The sequence below is a fragment of the Nomascus leucogenys genome, chromosome 4, assembly GCF_006542625.1.
Source record: "Nomascus leucogenys isolate Asia chromosome 4, Asia_NLE_v1, whole genome shotgun sequence".
Lineage (NCBI taxonomy): Eukaryota > Metazoa > Chordata > Mammalia > Primates > Hylobatidae > Nomascus > Nomascus leucogenys.
In genome coordinates this window covers 47702329-47716614 of record NC_044384.1, presented here as the reverse complement: position 1 = coordinate 47716614, position 14286 = coordinate 47702329, and the positions used below count along the sequence as shown (strand labels likewise).

General features: G+C 40.9%; 1 protein-coding gene and 1 pseudogene across 1 annotated transcript in view; one reads left to right on the top strand and one right to left on the bottom strand.

Moving 5' to 3' along the window:
* Positions 1 to 5676, top strand: part of RNF125 (ring finger protein 125) — a 51398-nt gene extending 45722 nt beyond the window's left edge. Inside the window, exons 5-6 of the mRNA XM_003261959.3 lie at positions 2372 to 2479; positions 4787 to 5676. Of these exons, the coding sequence (XP_003262007.2) occupies positions 2372 to 2479; positions 4787 to 4819 (141 nt within the window). The 3' untranslated portion in view covers positions 4820 to 5676. The remainder of the gene's footprint in view (positions 1 to 2371; positions 2480 to 4786) is intronic.
* Positions 5677 to 12848: 7172 nt separating this feature from the next.
* On the bottom strand, positions 12849 to 13260 carry LOC115834642 (annotated as a pseudogene).
* Positions 13261 to 14286: the final 1026 nt, after the last annotated feature.

The window sequence follows — 14286 nt, the reverse complement described above, 5'->3', positions numbered from 1 at the left end:
TGGCAATATTTTACAAAGTTAAACATATACTTATCATATAACCAGGCAATCACACTCCTGAAAATTTATCCTAGAGAACTGAAAACTTATGTTTATGCAAACATTTGTACACAGATATTTCTTGCAGCTTTATTTGTAACAACCAAAAACTGGAAACAACCCAAATGCCCTTTAAAAAATAAATGGAGAAGCAGACTGTGGGACATCCATGCATGAAATACTACTCAGTAATAAGGAGGGAGCTATGGATACACCCAGCAACTTAGATGGATCTCAAAGTCATGCTCAATGGGAAAAGCCAATCTCAAAAGGTTAAATACTATATAGTTCTATTTATGTAAGTTTCTCAAAATAGTAATAATAATAATATGTGGAACAGAGCAGAGGTTAGGGAGAGAGAAGGAAATAAAGGATAGCAACGCACTGACATTCCTTTGTAGTGACAGAATGGTTTGTATCTTTTTTTTTTTTTTTTAATCCATCAAGTCCTTTTTTTTTTTTTTTGAGACAGGGTCTCACTCTGTCATCCAGGCTGGAGTGCAGTGGTGCGATCTCGGCTTAAACTGCAACCTCCGCCTCCCGGGTTCAAGCCATTCTCCTGCCTCAGCCTCTGGAGTAGCTGGGACTACAGGTGTGCACCACCACGCCTGGCTAATTTTTTTGTCTTTTTAGTAGAGATGGGTTTTGCCATGTTAGCCAGGCTGGTCATGAACTCCTGCCTCAAGTGATCCACCTCCCAAAGTGCTGGGATGACAGGTGTGAGCCACTGCGCCCAAGGATTACACTTCAACATGAGATTTGGGTGGGGACAAATTTCCAAACTATATTACACACACACTGAAAAATATGAGTACAGGCAAAACCTGGTGAAATCTTTTTCTTTTTTTTTTTTTTTTTGAGACACAGCTGGTGCCTCAGCTGCCTGAGTAGCTGGGATTACAGGCGCCTGCCACCATACCCGGCTAATTTTTTTGTCTCCACACCCAGGGATTATATTTCAACATGAGATTTGGGTGGGGACAAGTTTCCAAACTATATCACATACACACACTGAAAAATATGAGTACAGGCAAAACCTAGTGAAATCTTTTTTAAGCAATTCTCCTGCCTCAGCCTGCCAAGTAGGTGGGATAACAGGTGTGCGCCACCACGTCTGACTCATTTTTGTATTTTTAGTAGAGACAGGGTTTCACCATGTTGGCCATGCTGGTCTTGAACTCTGGGCCTCAAGTAATCTACCTGCCTTGGCCTCTCAAAGTGCTGGGATTACAGGCGTGAGCCACCACTCCTGGCCAATGTTCATAATTGTTGACCTGGTAATTACCATTTCTGGTCATTTCTCCTAAGGAACTAATCCCCTAAAAGGTAAACACTATAGTTATTCTCATTTGTGATAGTAAAATATCCACATACAAACAAGTATTCCAAGAGGTAGGCAAACTAATTAAGTAAATTATGGTACATCTATTAACTGTAATATTGTTTAAATAATAAATTGATGAATATGAAACAAATAGTTATATTGTTATATATGCATATGAGCAAGAAATGCATATGAAGACATAAATGTAATTTTATTTGCTTAATGTTGCTTTCATGTTTATGCAATTTTATAACATAATACTGAGGTATGGCTAATGGATTAATAAAGTTGACAGTTTATTTTTGAATGATTACTTGTTTTTTGTTGTTATTGTTTGTTTTGTTTTGTCTTGTTTTTTGAGATAGAATTTTGTTCTTGTTGCCCAGGCTGGCGTGCAATGGCACGATCTCGGCTCACTGAAACCTCCGCCTCCCAGATTAAAGTGATTCTCCTGCCTCAGCCTCCCGAGTGGCTGGGATTACAGGCACCTGCCACCGTGCCTGGCTAATTTTTGTATATTTAGTAGTGACAGGGTTTCACCATCTTGGCCTGGCTGGTCTTGAACTCCTGACCTCGTGATCCACCCCCCCCCCCAGCCTCCCAAAGTGTTGGGATTATAGGTGTGAGCCACCGCACCCGGTCTTGTTTTGTTTTTTTGTGTGTCGGAGTCTCGCTCTGTCACTAGGCTGGAGGGCAGTGGTGTGATCTTGGCTTACTGCAACCTCTGCCTCTGGGTTCAAGCAATTCTCCTGCCTCAGTCTCCCGAGTAGCTGGGACTATAGGTGCGTACCACCACGCCCAGCTAATTTTTGTATTTTTAGTAGAGACAGGGTTTCACCATGTTGGCCAGGATGGTCTCCATCTCTTGACCTGGTGATCCGGCTGCCTCGGCCTCCCAAAGTACTGGGATTACAGGCGTAAGCCACCGTGCCCGGCCATTGTTTTTAATTCTGACACTAATAACGATTTTAAATTCTTTCTTGAACCCCTGGTCTTGTTTGTTTCCAGTTCTGTCCACTTTGCCGTTTAATACCCGATGAGAATCCAAGCAGCTTCAGTGGCAGTTTAATAAGACATCTGCAAGTTAGTCACACTTTGTTTTATGATGATTTCATAGTAAGTATATTTCCTTATTTTCACATTATGTTTTTATGCTGTCTTGTTAAGCTTACCTTTCTGATCCAAGTGAATAAAATTATAGAGGAAAAAATGTGTATATAGCTATAGTGTTGACTATTAGCATTAAGTAAGAAATCATGAAAATAGAATGTTTTGGCCTGGTGCAGTGGCTCACGCCTGTAACCCCAACACTTTGGGAGGCCGAGGTGGGTGAATTACTTGAGGTCAGGAGTTCAAGACCAGCCTGGCCAACACGGTGAAATCTTATCTCTACTAAAAATACTAAAAATAAAAAAATTAGCCAGGTGTGGTGGTACGCACCTGTAGTCCCAGCTACGTGGTAGGCTGAGGCAGGAGAATAGCTTGAACCTGGGAGGCAGAGGTTTCAGTGAGCTGAGATTTCACCACTCCACTCCAGCCTGGGCAACAGAGTGAGACTTTGTCTCAAAAAAAAAAAAAACATGAAATGCAATTTCAAGATAAAATTTAATAACGATTGAAGATTGTCATTTGAAAATTTTCTCCATGCTTTCTATCTGCCAATTATTATTATCCAGGTTGGACACAAGGAGCTCAGGTTCTAAACTAGTTTTAAGCAATAGCTCTGTCATATATGTGCGACCTTGCAGAAGGTATTTAGCCTCTGAAACTCAGTTTGTGCACTGGTTAAGGGAAGAGATTAAAAGCACCTACTCCCAAAACTCTTCTTAGGATTAAATGAGATAATGTATATAAAGTGCTTTGCACAGTTCAGGCGCAGATGTTAGGCAAATTGGAGATGGGATGGGAGTGGAATCGTTAGGACCACTTGAGGAACTGAACAAGGAACATGACAGAGGCTTTAAATTCTCAGCTCCACATCTCTAAGCTTGTCTTTTGTGGCCCATACGGCACACAGGCCTTAACAGAACTTGGTTCTGGTCTATGTGTTCTCTCTGGTAATACAAAGAGGTTTCTCTCGGCTGGGCGCGGTGGCTCACGCCTGTAATCCCAGCACTTTGGGAGGCCGAGATGGGCGGATCACGAGGTCAGGAGATCGAGATCATCCTGGCTAACACAATGAAACCCCATCTCTACTAAAAATATAAGAAAATTAGCTGGGCGTGGTGGTGGGCAGCTACTGTAGGAGGCTACTGTGTGGTCCCAGCTACTCGGGAGGCTGAGGAAGGAGAATGGCGTGAACTCGGGAGGCAGAGCTTGCAGTGAGCCGTGATCGTGCCACTGCACTCCAGCCTGGGCGACAGAGCGAGACTCCGTCTCAAGAGGTTTCTCTTTAACCTTAGCTCTATGAGGTGTTCTAAAAGCCAGGTCGATTCTATGGCTGTTCTGTCTAATCATGCTCAGTCTATTCTCAAGATCTTTCAGACAAAGCATTATCCAGAGCTAGGAACGATGAAGCCACTTTGATAAGAATACTTTCCAGCCACTCACAGCCATATTCTTGGGTATGGAAGTGAGCTTGAAGTAGTGTTCTTTGTTTTGATTTTTTGCTTCCTGAGCTACTATATACTAAACTAAGCACTTTATGTATATATCACATTTTGTTCCTTGTAGAAACTTCCGTGAATTGAATACTGTATTTTTATCTTCATTTAACTGAAATATCTGAAGCTCAAAGGTTAACTATATTATCTAAGAACAAGCCAGTATCAAGACCAAACCTTGTGCTCTGCTGTGCTTTATGGCTTTCCTTTGGATTTTGTGGGGTTTTTTTTTTTTTTTTATTTTGCAGAATGGACTTTGAATAGAGATTTCACCTTTTGTTATTGCGGAAGAGGAGAGGGATTGCAGAGGATAGGGTTCTTAATGGTTTTTGTTTTACTTATAGAATGTGCTGACATAGAATTTTGAATTCCACTTTGACACATAGGGAGGCAAGGAGAAAGTTTTGTTTTTAACATTTTCTTCAGAAATAACTGTTCATTGGTACTGCTGGCATTGGTGAAGCCTGAGGGGGTGCCTGAACTTTGCTCCATTTTACAGGTTTGTGTGGAACATAGCACTCTGACCAGGATTTGTAATGTTGACTAAAAACTTCTCATTATATCAGATACAAACTTCAAATTTCAAATCAAGACTTTTTATTATGACAGTAACTAGTTAATTGATAGATGGCAAAGTGAAGTAGAAAATTCATTAGCCCCAAAGCAAAAGTCCTGGATTCTATGACAGGCTTTGTGGAACCCCGAACAAATCTCCTAACTTTAGTTCCCTGCAAAATGAGGGTGTTGCATTGACCCTTATCCTCTAGTTTCTGAAATACTATTGACTCTGAATATTTCTAATTATTTTTCTTTATTGTAGGATTTTAATATAATTGAGGAAGCTCTTATCTGAAGAGTCTTAGACCGGTCACTTCTTGAATATGTGAATCACTTGAACACCACATAATTTTATTAAAACGAAGGGAAAAGGGACCACTGAATTGCACCATTTAAGATGCTGCTTGAACAAATTGGAGGGAAGTTGTCAATGCTTGATGGGCAAAAATGTACAACACAGTTACATGTTTGTCCATGTTTATTGTTATAGTGCATTTAAAAACTGCTTTAATTTTGATGGTTTAAATCTGTTTTACATCCTTGAGATTCTTACATATCTAATAATGAAAAAAATCGTCTACATCAGTCATTATTATATAGAAAAGACACATGGTAGGCAAGTAGGTGGAGGGTCTCGGTTTGCAAATTAGATAACACTGTGTGTATAATGCTACATATTAATAACTACCATCATGGTTAGGCACGATAACTAATCTTTGTTCTATGTAAAAAAACAGAGAGTGGAACAAAGTGCAGACATTCAAAGAAACAAGAAATCTGCTCCAGTGCTCTTGTTCTAATCTCTAATAGATTAACGTTAATAATCTTGTACGGGAGTTGGAAAGGAAAATTTTGGAAGTCAAGAAAGTCCATTTAGGCTGGACACGGTAGCTCATGCTTGTAATCCCAGCACTTTGGGAGGCTGAAGCGGGTGGATCATGAGGTCAGGAGTTCGAGACCAGCCTGGCCAATACTGGTCTTTGTGAAACTCCGTCTCTACTAAAAATACAAAAATTAGCTGGACGTGATGGCAGGCACCTGTAATCCCAGCTACTTGGGAGGCTGAGGCAGAAAAATCACTTGAACCCAGGAGGCAGAGGTTACAGTGAGCCGAGATCATGCCAGTACACTCCAGCCTGGGCGACAGAGCTAAAAAAAAAAAAAAAAAAAAAAAAATCCATTTAACCAAATTGTCTTACATAATACTGTAACAAAACAAATTTTGTGTTAGGAAAGTATACTTAATTCTTTGACTTTTTATAACTGCATACATAAGAATTCAATATTTTTCAAATATTTATAGCTTATTTAGAAATATTTCTATAATATAGGCAATTTCTTAAAAACCATCAGATGATACTTAGAGTAGAAGTATTCACATCCAAACTTTTTAGTAGAAAACCCTAAGGGCTTTGATTTCTTTTTTGATTGTAACATTTTAAAAATTATGAAATAAAAGTACTGAAAAACAGACAAAAAATTTATAGCTGAATGCTGTATTATAAGGAAATACTCTTTTAGGACTCAGCCAGTCACCCCACATGTCCTTTTTGTGTCCTGTCACAATTACAATCCCACAAAAGTAACTGCTAGACTGATTTAAATAGTAATCACTTTGTTGCATTTGATTACTGCTGCAACACCTAAATGCATATATCTATATTTTAATGTTATCAATTTAAAATTGTTATTAAATGTATATTTTATTTTACATCTCTTTTTTAATCTAGAAGTTCCTCCTTCTTTCCAGTTCCTTAAAATTTACCTGGTGAAGAACCTGATCCTAGGACCTATAGAGTTTCCCATACTTTGTATTTTGCTGATTGCACACTCATGGCACAGTTCAGCACATTCCCCTGTCCTCTAGATATTAGCACATGGTGCAGGTTCAGGCACATTGAATTTGAAAAGACTTAGGTTCAGTCCTTTGGCAAGACTGTAAATCACGGCGTCTGTCTGTCTCCCTTCCTCCCTCCCTCCCTCCCTCCCTCCCTCCCTCCCTCTCTCCCTCCCTTCCTTCCTTCCTTTCTCTTTCTCTCTCTCTCTCTTTTTCTTTCTCTGTTTCTCAGAGTTGCACTCTTGCCCAGGCTGGAGTGCAGTGGCACGATCTCGACTCACTGCAACTTCCATCTCCTGGGTTCAAGCAATTCTTCTGTGTCAGCCTCCCAAGTAGCTGGGACTACAGGTGCATGCCACCATACCCGGCTAAGTTTTGTATTTTTAGTAGAGAGGGGGTTTCACCATAATGGTCAGGCTGGTCTTGAACTCCTGACCTCAAGTGATCCACCAGCCTTGGCCTCCCAAAGTGCTGGGATTACAGGCATGAGCCACACTGTGCCCAGCTAATTTTTGTATTTTTAGTAGAGACGGGGTTTCACCATAATAGCCAGGCTGGTCTCAAACTACTTACCTTGTGATCTGCCCACCTCAGCCTTCCAAAGTGCTGGGATTACAGGCGTGAGCCACTGTGCCCGGCCCACAGGGTTTTTATCTAACCTTTCTGTTACAACTATACCTCTCTTCTTCTATACTGAAAGTCCTGGTTTTCAGGAACACAGGGCACGATAGAATTAGAACATTCCACAATTACTCATTTCTTTTATTTATCTTACACTTGCAGCTGTCTCAGAATAACAATAGAAATACAACCACAACTAATATGGCAATTGAAACAATTAAAAAGTTTTCATTTGCTTTTCTCATTCTTTCCCAATTTTTTTTTTTTTTTTTTTGAGATGGAGTCTCATGCTCTTGTTGCCCAGGCTGGAGTGCAATGGCACGATCTCGGCTCACTGCAACCTCTGCCTCCTGGGTTCAAGCAATTCTCCTGCCTCAGCTTCCCGAGTAGCTGGGATTATAGGCATGCGCCACCACACCCTGCTAATTTTGTATTTTTAGTAGAGTCAGGATTTCTCCATGTTGGTCAGGCTGGCCTCAAACTCTCGACCTTAGGTGATCTGCCCACCTCGGCCTCCCAAAGTGCTGGGGTTACAGGTGTGAGCCACTGCGCCTGACACCCCAATTTTTAAAATAGTTATGTCAACATTTTCCGAACATACTGGTACAGCATACTGTACTTTCTTCCTTTTATCCCCCATTTATTCTTAGTTCTTCAACTATATATTTAACACTTGCCCCCAGTTTTTTTTGTTTTGTTTTGTTTTGAGGCGGAATCTTGCTCTGTTGCCCAGGCTGGAGTGCAGTGGTGTGATCTTGGCTCACTGCAACCTCCGCCTCCCGGATTCAAGCGGTTCTCCTGCCTCAGCCTCTCGAGTAGCTAGGATTACAGGTGGGCACCACCACACCCAGCTAATTGTTGTATTTTTAGTAGAGATGGGTTTTGCCATGTTGGCCAGGCTGGTTTTGAACTCCTGACCTCAAGTGATCCACCTGTGTTGGCCTCCTAAAGTACTGGGATTACAGGCATGTGCCACCGCGCCAGGCAATTGCCCCCAGTTTTTATTTGATGGCTCTGACTGTTTCTCATATCTGACTCTTTAGGAGTTATGAATCCAGGGCATAGATTAGTATCTCCATCTTGAAAGGAAGCAAAGAAGCCATGAAAATGAGTGGTATCAACTCCTGAGAATAAAATGTTACTTGACTAGAGTTAGCTTTTTAATTGTAATCATTTATAAACTTCTCTATTCCTTACATATGAGCATAGTCATAACCATGGTGCCCAAAATTTTCTATAAGTTATTGTAACTCCTTAAAGGTCTTGCTACAGTTCTTCTATCCAGTACAAATAATTGGGAAAATGTAAAGCTGAATGAAATCTAGTGAGCCTCATATCCTCCCTTTTAGATACTGGTTTTAAGTTTGCTTTTCACAGCTGCTAAAAAGTAACAACTGATTTTTAGTTGCACAACCTCTCTTTCTTCAATTTAGATGGATCATACAATAAAGCAAAACCTGGCTGGTTACAGTGGCTCACACCTATAATCCCAGCGCTTTGGGAGGCTGAGGTGGAGGGTCACATGAGCCCAGGAGTTCAAGACCAACCTAGGCAATATAGTGAGACTCCTTCTCTTTAAAAAAAAAAAAAAAAAAAAAAAAAAAGCTGGACATGGGCATGTTACACACCTTTAGTTTCAGCTACCAAGGAGGCTGAGGTTGGAGGATCACTTGAGCCCAGGAGGTCAACACTGCAGTGAGCTATCATCATGCTACTGCACCCCAGCCTGGGCAACAGCAAGACCCTGTCTCCAAAAATATAAATAATTAAATATAAATAAAAATAGAGCAAAATCTGTTGGGAAATGAGAAAAAGGAGAGGAATTTTTCAGGAATAATCATAAAAAAAATGATCATCAGACTGAAAGTCCAGAGCCTGAGAAATGAAAACATATTTTTAAGCATTGGTGTTGACCATGCAGACAAACTTTTGTTAATTCAGAGCAATACAAAAGGCACCTTTGAATCTATAAAGCTTGAAAAAAGTTAAAAATTGTATTTCGGATAAAGCTTTAAGTCATCTGTCACTATTAACCTCAATGCAGCAATTCTGACTCCTGTGCCTGGATTCCTCTTATGATAATTTTGCCACCTACAGGACAGATTAGGTGCTGGTCACCTGGATTATTTTGTGTTCTGAATTATTTTGAGTTCTAAAATGGTAAAGTGCAAATACTCATTGTTTTACTGTGCCTTTAGCCTTTTATAAAAAGGTATTATAAAAAGGTATTTATAATTCGTTGATAAAAACCAATATTTGAAGCTGTTGATTACCAACAAAAAAGTTTCACTCTCTTTATAGTGCCTCAGGATACAACTTTTTCAAGGCCTTATTAGAGAAAAACTGATTCACATGTTATTCTTCTAAAGCTAAATTATTAAAATGTAGGTTGAAAGATTGGATTGATTGTGAATCTACACTAAAGATACGGTTCCAGGCAGACCTGCTTAGAGACCTCCAGGCAGACCTCCTTATGTCTTCAGTGATGTTTCATTTCATTACTGTTACTGGGTGCCAAGTGTCTTTCATTTGGAAGTGAACTTACTCCAGTTATTGAATGTTTATCATATCATAATTTGTATTTTTCAAACATTGAAGGTATTTTAAAAAGTCGCTACGAGATTCATTCTTTTATTATTCAACTACAAAAAAATTAGTGTAATGATCAGAATTTAAAATGTACAATTCTTTTTCTTCTGTAAGTATGTATTGCTATGATAAATAAAAAATGGCAGGACCATTATTTTTATTAAAATATCTACTGTGTCTATTCTTAAACATTAATCTTGGTTACTTTTCTACTCAAACTTAATAATGCTTTTTAAATTTTCATCATTGAGCAACATCTATCACAAAGGTGTACATTCATTTAGGCCAGTGGTTCTCAACTGGGGGTAATTTTGTCTCCCAGCAGACATTGGCAATGTCTAGACACATTTTGGGTGTCTAGACAGGGCTCGGGTGTGCTAGTGGCCTGAGATCTAGAAACAGGTCAGGGATGCTGTTCAGCATTCTACAGTGCACAAGACAGCCCCTTGCAACAAAGAATTATCCTGTCCAAAATGGCAATAGTGCCAAGGCTTAGAAACTCTGATTTGGCCAACATAATACTGAGCACTATGGAATTATTATTCGTTCTGCTAGCAAGAGGCTTCACTGAAATTTAAAAGGTAAGATGTAGATAGATTCTTCCCCCTGCTAAATCCATACTAAGTTTTGAATGGCTGTAGCTGTCATGCATACCCATATGTCATGAGCATATTAATTTTTTTATTTTTTGCAAGAACATGTACAGGACAGAACACAAGTGTTACTGATGAAACCTCTGATGCCTCTCTGTTTGCTGAGTGACGTTCGAGATGATTGAGGGAACCCAGATCAGTTGAGAAGATTTACCTTCATCATTTAGATTATCTTTATTGAAATAAGACAAAATATTACAGAGGGACACTCATGTCTGAGATCCTTGAAGCTAATAGTTATGCTTTTGTATTATTACTAGAAAATCATGTGGTATTTTAATCCTAAAGATTTCAGCGAAGACAGTGCATGGATCTTAAGGCTAATCATTGCCACCAAAATAGCCATGTAAGAAGCCCATGGCCGGGCGCGGTGGCTCAAGCCTGTAATCCCAGCACTTTGGGAGGACGAGGCGGGCGGATCACAAGGTCAGGAGATCGAGACCATCCTGGCTAACATGGTGAAACCCCGTCTCTACTAAAAATACAAAAAAAATTAGCCGGGCGTGATGGCGGGCGCCTGTAGTCCCAGCTACGCGGGAGGCTGAGGCAGGAGAATGGCGTGAACCCGGGAGGCAGAGCTTGCAGTGAGCCGAGATCATGCCACTGCACTCCAGCCTGGGCGACAGAGCAAGACTCCATCTCAAAAAAAAAAAAAAAAAAAAAAAAAAAAGAAGCCCAATGAAGGAGAATCACAGGGAGTGGTATTAATCTAGGTGAACTGGATTATGGTACAATTACAAGCCCAAATCCCAGTGCTCACCCAAAATCTACTGTGGTTCCTGGCTCTTCTCCAGGGAAGCTGTTCTCCAGCTTCAGAATTCCAGGGTACTTTCATCTCATGGCATTTGTATATCACTGTGTGTTCCTATATCACCCCTCGCAACAGGCTGCTGAGTTGGCTACACAGGTAATTTCTGTTCATTATTTGCCAATGCAAGTCACATGGCCATATGTGATGTCAAGGCATTGAGGAAATCCAGTCTTCTCATGTAGAAGAGAACTGGATACTGAGGCATAATAGTAATAACAACCGTGAAAGTACAAGCCAGGCAGAGTTGACAAAGAAGACAGGAAGCACACAGGGTAAAGACATTAAAAATATGTGTGGAAAGGAGGGGTGAAAAGTCAAAATAACACTAGCTTTCTAAAACATGAAGTCATGTTCATTTTTGCCATGGTAGTATTTTCTTTTTCTTTTTATTTTTTTGAGATGGAGTCTTGCTCTGTTACCCAGGCTGGAGTGCAGTGGCACGATCTCAGCTCACTGCAACCTCCACCTCCCAAGTTCAAGCAATTCTCCACTTCCCAGGTTCAAGCAATTCTCCTGTCTCAGCTTCCTGAGTAGCTGGGACTACAGGCATGCACCACCATGCCCAGTTAATTTTTGTATTTTTAGTAGAGACGGAGTTTCACCATATTGGTCAGGCTGGTCTCGAACTCCTGACCTCAGATAATCCGCCTGCCTCAGCTTCCCAAAGTGCTCGGATTACAGGCGTGAGCCACCACGCCTGGTCCTGCCATGGTAATATTTTCGTTAATTTTACTTAAAGTTTGGGATTATTTTACCAAATGAAAGACCTGCCAGTTTCTCAGACATAAGAAGTGATTTCTTTTTTTGAATCATTCTTTCTGATTAACAAAAATGCCAAATATGTTCTCTGTCCTTTACAACAGTATTTTCTCAGTATACTCCTTGTGTGCTGCCATCAGAACCACTTGGGATACTTGTTATAATTGCACTTTCCTGGGCCCTCTCCAGATGTACAGAATCTCTGAAATTATCATGGATTCATCAGGAAGTCATTGATAATGTATTCTAATCTGCCCATTTCTCACCACCTCCATTTTTACAATTCTACTCCATCCATCAGCGTCTCTTGCCTGGATCCCTAGAGCTATCTAATTGGGCTCCGTGCCTACATTTAAGAAATTGTCCATTTCTCAGCCAGTCATGGTGGCTCACGCCTGTAATCCCTGCATTTTGCGAGGCCGAGGTGGGTGAATCATCTGAGGTCAGGAGTTCGAGACCAGCCTGGCCAACATGATGAAACCCCGTCTCTACTAAAAATACAAAAAATTGGCCAGGCACAGTGGCTCACACCTGTAATCCCAGCACTTTGGGAGGCCAAGATGGGTGGATCACCTGAGGTCAGGAGTTCAAGACCAGCCTGACCAACATGGAGAAATCCCAACTCTACTAAAAATACAAAATTAGCTGGGCTTAGTGGTGCATGCCTGTAATCCTAGCTACTCAGGAGGCTGAGGCAGGAAAATTGCTTGAACCTGGGAGGCGGAGGTTGCAGTGAGCTAAATCGTGCCACTGCAGTCTAGCCTGGGCAACAAGAGCTAAACTCCGTCTCAAAAAAAAAAAAAAAAAAAAAAAAAAGCCATTTCTCATACAGCAGTCGGAGAGATCTTTAACATATCTTAAATCAATTGGGGTTGGGCGCGTGCCACTCGGGGGGGGGGGGGGGGGGGGGGCTTGCAGTGCCATGCCCACTGCACTGCTAAAAAAAAAAAAAAAAAAAAAAAAAAAAAAATTGTTCCACCTGCTTAAAATGCCCCCAGGGCCTCCATTGTTTTCTTTGTTGTTGTTGTTTGTGTGTGTGTGTCCACGAGTCATTTTATTTGTAAATATATATTACATCTCTAGAAAAGAATCCCAGGATTTTCCCTCCTGTGTGTTTTCGTCTTGCTTCTTCATGGTCCATGATGCCAGCTGAGGTTGTCAGTACAATGAAACCAAACTGGTGGGATGGGAGCAGATTATTCTGCCATTTTTCTAGATCTTTGAGTTGCACATCAAATCTGGGGCTAATCACTCCACACTTGTTTAGCCTGCCTGTGGGGTTCACAATTTTCCCAGCTCTGATCATCAATGATTTCAGACTCGTCAATGTAACTATGCTTCATTATCACAGTTAGAAACCAGATGATGACTTTGGAGCATGGCCCAATAAGAACCTGGTGTTTGCCTCTCTTTTTGGCACTGTTGGTGCTCTTGAGGGCATCAGCCAGGACATTTATGTGCACCATTGTGGTGATGTGGAAAGATGGTGGAAAAAGGTTTTGTTTTGTTGTTGAAACAGGGTCTCGCTCTGTCTTCCAGGATGAGTGCAGTGGTATAATTACAGCTCACTGCAACCTCGACCTTTTGGGCTCGAGCTATCCTCCTACCTCACCCTCCCTAATAGCTGGGATCACAGACATGCACTACCATGCTGGGCTAATTTTTAAAATTTTTGTAGAAATGGAGGTCTCACTATGTTGCCCAGGTTGGTCTCTAACTCTTGGACTCCAGCCATTCTCTTGCTTTGGCTTCTCAAAGTGTTGAGATTACAGGGGTGAGCCAACACGCCTGGCCTCCATTATTATGAGAATAAATTCTAAAGGCCTTGCCATGCCCTTCAAAGCCCTTCATAACCTGGTACCTGCCCACCTCTCCAATTTCATCTCGCTCCACTCTCTCCCTTGATCCTTATACTTCAGCCACACTGTTAGGTTTATTAAACAGACCAAACTTACAGTGGGTCCTGCATCTTGGCACTTCCTATTCCTTCTGTTTGAAAAGCTCTTCCCTAGGAGTTTGACATGACTGCCTTTTAAATCATTCAACTCTCAGCTCAAATGTTATCTTCTCATAAAGGAATTACCTTGTAATTCCAGCCAAAGTCACTCCACCAAATCTGTCTATTGTTTTATTGTAATGTCTCCATAACTGTACTAGAATGAGAAGTTATCTTATGCATTTATTTTCATTTTTATTGGTTATTTCCTCTCCCTAGAATATAAATTTTTGATTGCAAGTATTCACCACTAAATTCTCCAAAATCTAAAACAATGGCACATGTCAGGTACTTAGTAAATATTTCAGCTGTCTAATCTATCATGAGCTCTACTGATGATATATACACATATACATCAGCAGTGTGTGATGATAACACACATATAAAACATGCAGCATGAAGTAGGAGGATTGCTTGAGCCCAGGACTTCAGGAGTGAGGCTATAGTGCACTATGACAGTGCCTGTGAATAGCCACTGCACTCCAACCTGGGCGAC